Raw genomic sequence first — 8,051 nt, 5'->3', positions numbered from 1 at the left:
CATTGAAGTTTGCCTGGTAACAGATGACGCAGAGGGAGGTCATGCACTAAGGTTAACACAGACACACAGTTTGCCTGAATATACAGAATTTAGAAACTGACTCCAAAAGTTGTTTACCTGCATACGTGACAGTTTAGTTCTGATAAGCCCAGAGAGTGGAATAACAGGAAGCATCTGGTGGGTGGGAGAGGAAGTAACTGTTCTTTTTTAGAATATGTCCAGGCTGGAGTTACTGGAACATGCATCTGCGGTGACGCATATTACTTGTCATCATATGTATAAATATCACACCCGTGTACTGTTCTGGGGAGATCGAGGCTGATGTTTTGCAGAGCCCATCTTCACCACATATATGTGTTTTAATAAAATCATTGTTTTGACGCACTATGGACCTTCAGTCGTATGTCTCTTTTCTCAAATACGAAACAGGACACTAGTGATCAAACGTCAGGCCAAGCTGGAACTGATTCCTGTCTTCTGTGACTTCTACAACACTGTCCAATAGAGACACGTGAATGAAATGCAGTGTCATTAAAAACACTGATGATCTTTATTTAAAAATGTAATATATTTACATCTGAATAAACCTTCAGGCATTACTCTCTCTCACAGTCCGTTCTCTAAAACCTAAAAGAGAATTATGGATTTGATCCCTGAATGCAATTGACACCCCTTTCTCAATGAGAAGTTTGGGCTTGGGTGAGCCTGAGTGCTGAAGATATCTACCTATTCGGAACCATGATAACAGGGTTCTTGCTGATCGGAGCTGGCTTGGCCCTGACGTATCGAAGAATTAAGGAAGCGGAACCGGCTGTTCAAACCCCCACAAGGCTGCCCGCTGGGATTGAAATGATGGGTTGAGGCGTGAGTTTCTCAAAATGGGCTCATTGAGTGCAGCACGGATAAGATCTTGGAGAAGCTTACAGCTGCCGTGAATACTCAGAACAAGACCTCGGAGTGCAAACTGGATTACATCTTGGAGGGGCTTGCTCAGAATAACACCTCTGAGCGCAAATTGGATTACATCTTGGATAAGCTCACTGCGGTCGTGAGTTCTCAGAAATCGGCTCTTTGAGCACAAGAATGACAACATCACGGAGCGAAAGTTTGATAACATCATGGAGAAGCTCACGGCTCTCCAACGGGAGATTGAGAGACCAGTGTCGGACTGTTAGAACAGTTTTGAAATTCATGAGTTGTTCGCACTAAAGTAAAAACCTCCATCACTTCATGCGGATACCCCTTTGGCGCCAGCTGCGGTCTCAAGGCTGGAGCTGAACAACAACACCCTGATAATGGACTGATACTTAGCCTGGCAGGGCGAAGGACACTGTCTCAGCTGAACTCTGGACACACACACGCACACAGACATATATATACACATGCAGATATACACTCATCCCCCCTCCAAACGCCTTCGACGCTTATTCCCTTCCGATGCTGATGGTGGATCAAGGAGACCAGCGCATAGGCTGCAGGCCCGGATGCACTGTCTACATTGGCTGTCTCTCACCCTTCACCCACCCCTGTTGCTTGTCATGTGTTTCTTTGGTGTATTAAGAGTTTTTTCATGTGCTTTGTGCAGAGGTGTTTTTTTCTGTTCTCAAACTGATCTCCCTGTTGGAGCTCAGTCTGGGGGGAGTTATTTTTTTCTCCTTATCTTTCCTCATGTGGTGCATTTTCCATTGTTATACCTCTCTGACCTGTCTTCCCCATGTGATGTTTTTGTGTAATGTACGTATGGTCGGAGGGTAAGATGGCGCCGCCATTGCGTGCAATAGGTCGGCAGCCTTAACATGAAATTTCCCCTTGTGGGACTAATAAAGGTATATCAAATCAAATATCAAATCAAATCAAATTACGCTGACGGACGGATGGATGGACAATGAATGCTTTCTCATCCTTCTTCTCATGCACCATGGAAGTGTCTGAGGGGCTTTTCCACTTGGAATCGGGATACTGTGTCCACACTTCAGAGGTGGAGTTTCCAGCATCTCACCTGGGCCTCATCTGCAAACAATCAGCAGGAGGGCTTCTTAAACCAGCGCTGCCTGCTACTCCTCGCCAGTTTGTTCTGCCATCTCCAGTGGTAACTAGGCTTCACCTCTGCTCCAGTTCTGGCTTGCTCCTTCCCTGTGTTTAACCTTGTTTTCCCTGTGTTTAGGTCTCCTCTGCCAACATACTCATCCTACCCTCAAACTCCCTTACCCGTCCAGCACTATTCATTTAAGATGTGATGGAATCAAAGTAATTATTTTCAATCAAATGCTGCAAAGGAATATTTTCATGTGACACAGCGTAAATCTTTCAACTTCAACTTCTTCTCCCTCTGTTGCAGAATTCCCGTTGGATTGTTCCCATCAGGAGCCAGGTGTTCAGTCTCTCGATAGCTTTTCCTCTGGTTCCTGCTCTCTGCTGACACTCCTAGCTCGAGCCACGTTCTCCATTCCCTCGCTTTAAACAAAGTCTCATAAATAGTTTAACCATGTGCATTGAATCTGCATTTGGGTCTAAGCTTTCTATGGAGGGAAGAAATCATCACAGTGACATCTATTCAATTTTTAATTCAATTTTAATAATAATAATAATAATGATGGATTGCATTTATATAGCGCTTTTCGGGACCACTCAAAGCGCTTTACAATTTTATTTATAGAGCGCCAAATGACAGCAAAAGTCACCTCAAGGCGCTTTATATTGTAAGGTATACTTACAAAAAAAACCCCAACAATCATATGACCCCCTATGAGCAAGCACTTTGGCGACAGTGGGAAGGAAAAACTCCCTTTTAACAGGAAGAAACCTCCAGCAGAACCAGGCTCAGGGAGGGGCGGCCATCTGCTGCGACCGGTTGGGGAGGGGCAAGTAAAACAGGATAAAGACATGCTGTGGAAGAGAACCAGAGGTTAATAACAAGTACCATTCAGTGCAGAGAGGCCTATTAAACATAGTGGGCGAAGAAGAAGCACCCAGTGGATCATGGGAATCCCCCGGCAGCCTAATGCTGGGCATACACTGTGCAATTTTTGGCCCATTTTGAGCCGATTTTTCAGTCGTGCGACCGTTTTGGGGGTCGTCCCGAGTTTGGCCTTGATCGTGTGTCGTGCATCGTCTACATGGGGTAACGAGAAGCGATTAACGCCTCACGACCAGCTCCCGATCATCAATCGTTTGCTCGTAAGAAAATCAAACCTGTTTGAAATCCTGTCGGTCGTCCCGAGGGTGTCACAGCGTCTCACAATGCGCACGCGCAAACGCAGAAATGAGAGTGAAAAGACGGAGTAGAACGGCGGTGCGGCGTGTCATCTGGACACAAGCCACGGCACAAACTTCTCACCCCTGCGAGTCAATCGTACAGTTTGAGCAGGAGCTGAATAACGCGACTGAAAAAAATCGCAGCACAGTGTATGCCCAGCTTATTGCAGCATGGAGGATTCAGGGTCACCTGAGTAGCCCATCAGCCTACTAAAAGGATACTGAAGAAACCCGTCGAAATAGTCTTAGTCTTCATCACTGCTGCTGGTGGACTCAGTTGAACACCTCCGAAATTTGCACACAGGCAAGTATTCCTCTTCTTCCTCAAAATCCTCTCGGGAACGCTTCCTCGAGCCTCCAGCTTCATGGTTGTCAAGCTCTTCGTGCGCATCTTCAAAAAGTTCATCACTGCTGCTCTCAGAGTGGTCGTACACAGTTGAGCTGGTCCCCGAATCAGAGTGTGCAAGCCTGGATTTTTTGCTATTACGACCTTCTTCGTCAACATCTTCCTCTCTGGACCTTTTCGTGGATCCACCAGGCTGTGCTTCTTCTTCTGTTACCTGCTGATTGATGTCCTCATCGGCAATATTACCAACATGAGGACAGCCCTCGCTATCAGTGTCGCAAGCAGAGAAGAAGTCAGAGTCATCATCAGAAAACTCCTCGCTCCATCTGATTCTTTTGTTTGGTTCCACATCTTCTTCATCCATCTCTCTAGACCTCCTCCTGGAAACACCTGGCTGAGGGTCCTCTTCTGGGATGTACTGGTGAACATCCTCACAGTCTTCAAATGCCTCATCAGAATCCTCATTTTCAATGCCACCGACAACAACAGCATTATGATCCTCATGCTGTTCATTGTTGTCAGCATTGGCATTATTGTCCCTCACATTATTATTTTGAATGTTGACATTGTTGTAATTGACATAGTCATCGTAAAGGTAATCGTCATATTGATTCAATACTGAAGCTATTAGCGCATCCAGCCTCCGACAAATATCACGGAGAGCACGATAACGATCGACCACGAAGCCCCGGAGTCCACCAATATCTTCGTTAGCTGGTTGGTTAGCTGGTTGGTTAGCTGGTCGGTTAGCATGTTCCTGATCTCCACTTGAAAACCTTTGTGGGTTAACCTGTCGGCCTGCAAGATCATTTAATCTTTTAATTAGCATTCATAACTATCTGCTGAAAATCTGTTTTTCATCAATTTCAAGACTGAGCACATGTGCTTACCATTACGGTTATTTTGTGATCCATCTCCTCTTCCACTCATTTTGACTACAAGGAACACAAAACAACAATGATCAGTAAACCTCAACTCAGAATGTTCAGAGAATTTGCTTTTTTTGTGATGACTTTAGGCTGCGTCCGAACGTACACGCCTATGTTTGAAAACGCACGTTTTCCTTTTTCGTTTAAAAAAATCCAGTCCACGTGTGCAGTTTTGAAAAAATATCTCCTTCCACATGTAAACGCTAAAAACAAAGTGAAACGCTGTCAAGAACACGCCAAATCTTAACCGTGTAGAAATGTTGGCCAATCAGAAGTCTAGAAGCCTGGGTGGGAAAACCTCACAAAACCTTACGTGCTTCTGAAAAGTTTTTGTCTTTTTCTGGAAAAGCAGCTAATTTTGTGTTACTTTCACTTGCCTTCATCGTTTGAAATGTTAATAACTAAAGACAGCATTTTGGCTGGAACAGACTCACAACTTTGGAATGGACAAAATGCATACAGCGTACATAAATGTCATTTTTTAAAATGACATTTATTCCAAACCGACTGTGTTGAATGTAGAATCCACGTCTGATGCGCACTCTGATGCCTCTGTGTTTCTAAATGGAGGCACAGTAACTGTGTGTGTATATGTAAGCGTGTAAAAACTGCAGATACTAAGATTAACAGACACAGTATGTTGTCTACATCCGCCATTGTAGAAATTGATCTCATGTAAACACTAACGTGGCCACAGCGTCAACAGCGGCGCACACTTTTGACATTGCCTGAGTAAATGTCCGCTTTCCTCGTCCACACCTAAACACAAAAACGTCGTTTTCAAAAATCTCCACCCTGGCAGGAGTTTTTAAAAATCTCACCTTTCAGTGACTCAATCTGCTGTTTAGGTGTGGACGAAAGGCCCAAATGCAGAGACAAAGCTGCGCTTTCAAAAACAGCCGTGTACATGTGGACGCAGCCTCAGTTTCTCAGAAATTCTAATAGTTTGTTTGAGAACAAAAGTCTTCTCTATTTTCCTAAATGAACAAAGTAATCTCAGAAATAATCGTGTTAAAAAGAGCTTCTGTCACTCAGATATGATTAAGAACATTTTCTAATTTATGTATAATTTGTCAAATATTACATCAGCTGACAAATAGTTAAGTCTTCATTTGTTTTCCTGAATAATAGATCCACATCATCCTCTCTATGATGGAAAATATAGTCTAGTCTTGCACAATGTAAAGTACATAAATACTGTCCTGGCAAGCAGGAAAATCCGGCTTTATATATTTAAGTAAATGATCTTAAGTTTATAAACTGAAATTTGAGCTTACTTTAGTTCTTGGTAAATTACAGAGCAGTTAATCCTCAGGGAAACGTCGAAATGTCACTAAATAGTGGTCTGCTTTCATACGGTTGCAGTGTCTCTTCAGTTTTGTGTTCATATGCTGATGTTTTCATTCAAAACATGCTTAAATGCTGTGATGTCACTTTAGCAGCAAAGACTGCGGAATGTGCAGAGATTCTTTTTACATCAAGTTGTTTGCTCAGAGTTTGATATCTTTTAAATGGAGACAAAAAAAACAGACAGAAGTGAATCTAAAAGACTAAAGCAGTCAATGTGTTATTATTTTTATTTATTCTAATAGTTCCTGTAAAGTTCTACTCTAAGAGATTCATCTTGGCCTTCATGCAGGATTAAAGCTCAATAACACACAAAATATAAAACATTTCTTTATGGTTGTTAGGCAAAGTTATCAAACATATATCCACTAATATGGTCTCATTCTTGCTCTGCTCCCTAATTTTTCCCTGGAGGCATCGCTATGGCAACAAAACAACATGTTCCAAACAACAACAACCAAGCTGTTTCCAGAGCTTAATATTTAACATGTCTTTGTTATAAACTTTATTTGTACAAATCTGTGATGTTGATGTGCACAACGTGGGATTTAGACCTCGGAGGGTTAATCAACAAATCACGAAAAATTAGCTTTAAATTTCTGTTCATGACGGTGCAGATTTCTGACATTTTGTGTACTTTAAGCATTTAACAATTTGATTGTGTTCTAATAAAAACTGTGTGAAACTCAAGTTAGACCTGTGTTTGTAAATGAACCGCCCCATGTTGTGTAGCTTTCTGGATTTTATACTTATTGGGCTACATATTAATTTCCTATACAGGCTATACAGTAGATAAAATCTAAACTCACATGTTTTATGTAACTAAAGTGTTTAATCATGTGGGCTACAGACAATAATCCAGTTATGGACTATACTGATATGAGAAACGTGCATACTTACTGCATTTGAATCATTTTAACCATATGTAACCACCTGCATGTCATGGTCCCGGGACTTCTACCTGGTTTTTTGTGTCTTGTATTGTTGTTGTTTGATGTCAGTTTTAGGGTCCCTACACTGAAAAAAAAAGTTCTTTCATTTTACTTGATTTTATTGTGTACATCGGTCCCACATAATATGAATAAGTATGACTGACTTAATTTTCCACTTTCCAACAAGTAATAATTACTTGTAAAGCCAAAGTATTTCATTCACATCAGATTTAAAAAAAAAAATCATGTTCAATGTACATACTGTTTATCTGTTACCAAAATATCAATGTATTACGTAATGTTGATACATTTTAAAGTTTAACACCAACGTATTTTTGATTGTGAGTGGTACTTAATGAAATTGTGTAACATAAAGGCATTATAATTATGTTCCTGCAACACAAATTGTGGCTTTAAATCCTACTTAATTATTTTAAGTCAACTTCATAAAAATTCAGTCCTTGGTTTCTTGCCTATGTACAATATAATAATGTAAATATAAACTAAATGTTATTGACAAAAAAGGCAAAAAAAAAAATGTGAGTGCTGAAAAGTTCACCTTTATTTTAACAGCAGTGAAAACAGCAAGCATATAAACTTGTTACACAGTTTTAGAGATTGCCTGCAGATATAACTGAAAGAAAGATTTAAAACATTTGTAAATATTTCCCCTCAAAACTGACCTTAGCAGCAATACAAGAAAGCTACAAATAAGTGCTTCTTAATGATCCTGTCATCTTACACATATTTGTATTTAATTTCACAATTAAAGTTTGAAACTAAATTAAGCCTACTTAGAAAAAGAATCAAAAAGCATCCATGAACAAACAGGCTTACACAAATATAACTTTTTTTTGCATTTAACATTTCTACAACTCCTGTTACCTGGAGTTTAAGAGACAGAAACCAGCAAGCTGCTTTGAATGATCAAGTCTGTACATATATAGAACAATTTCAGCTTAGATTGGTCTTCCAAAACTCAAAGAGGCAGCAAGCTGCTATTAAGGATAAGATATATCTTCATACATATCACATTTTGTTTTTAGCTGTACAGAATTTTTTTTACTAAATTGAAGCTTAAATGACACTGTCACATAATACCAAACACCTAAAGGAATCTTCCTTTTGAACGTATAAGCAGGATGTAAAGGTTGACCCAGAGCACATTGCTAAAAAACCTCTGTAAACATTTCTCGCAATACAATACCACCAAAAGAAAAAAAAAGTGTCACCTTGAAGTGC

The 8,051-nt window shown here is 40.6% G+C and overlaps 1 protein-coding gene and 1 long non-coding RNA gene across 3 annotated transcripts; one reads left to right on the top strand and one right to left on the bottom strand.

Moving 5' to 3' along the window:
• The first annotated feature begins 1,869 nt into the window (after positions 1–1,869).
• Positions 1,870–2,651, top strand: LOC146384555 (uncharacterized). The gene is made up of 3 exons (XR_014800887.1): positions 1,870–2,089; positions 2,165–2,247; positions 2,339–2,651. It is a non-coding gene; the product is annotated as an uncharacterized LOC146384555 (long non-coding RNA).
• Positions 2,652–2,664: 13 nt separating this feature from the next.
• On the bottom strand, positions 2,665–6,848 carry LOC146384554 (uncharacterized). 2 transcript variants are annotated; one of them, XM_084936528.1, is made up of 3 exons: positions 5,808–6,848; positions 4,492–4,536; positions 2,665–4,399 (listed from the first exon to the last, which is right to left on the bottom strand). In XM_084936528.1, exons 2-3 carry the CDS (start codon positions 4,529–4,531, stop codon positions 3,501–3,503), a joined length of 939 nt encoding a protein of 312 aa, XP_084792654.1. In that variant the 5' UTR covers positions 4,532–4,536; positions 5,808–6,848; the 3' UTR covers positions 2,665–3,500. The 2 variants fall into 2 exon arrangements, with proteins under 2 accessions (XP_084792654.1, XP_084792653.1); XM_084936527.1 differs by lacking the exon at positions 5,808–6,848 and having other exon boundaries at positions 4,492–4,672.
• Positions 6,849–8,051: the final 1,203 nt, after the last annotated feature.

Source organism: Perissodus microlepis, chromosome 7 (genome assembly GCF_051167445.1).
Source record: "Perissodus microlepis isolate ML-2025 ecotype Zambia chromosome 7, ASM5116744v1, whole genome shotgun sequence".
Taxonomy (NCBI): domain Eukaryota; kingdom Metazoa; phylum Chordata; class Actinopteri; order Cichliformes; family Cichlidae; genus Perissodus; species Perissodus microlepis.
The sequence above is the reverse complement of the archived record's forward strand: the minus strand, read 5'-3'. Positions and strand labels throughout refer to the sequence as shown.

What these genes read in the sequence shown, in the direction of transcription:
- LOC146384554 (XM_084936528.1), bottom strand. Translation starts at nt 4,531, where the DNA reads ATGAGTGGAAGAGGAGATGGATCACAAAATAACCGTAATG. An exon ending in ATCACAAAATAACCGTAATG is followed by an intron (nt 4,400 to 4,491) that starts GTAAGCACATGT and finishes ATGATCTTGCAG; the next exon opens with GCCGACAGGTTAACCCACAA.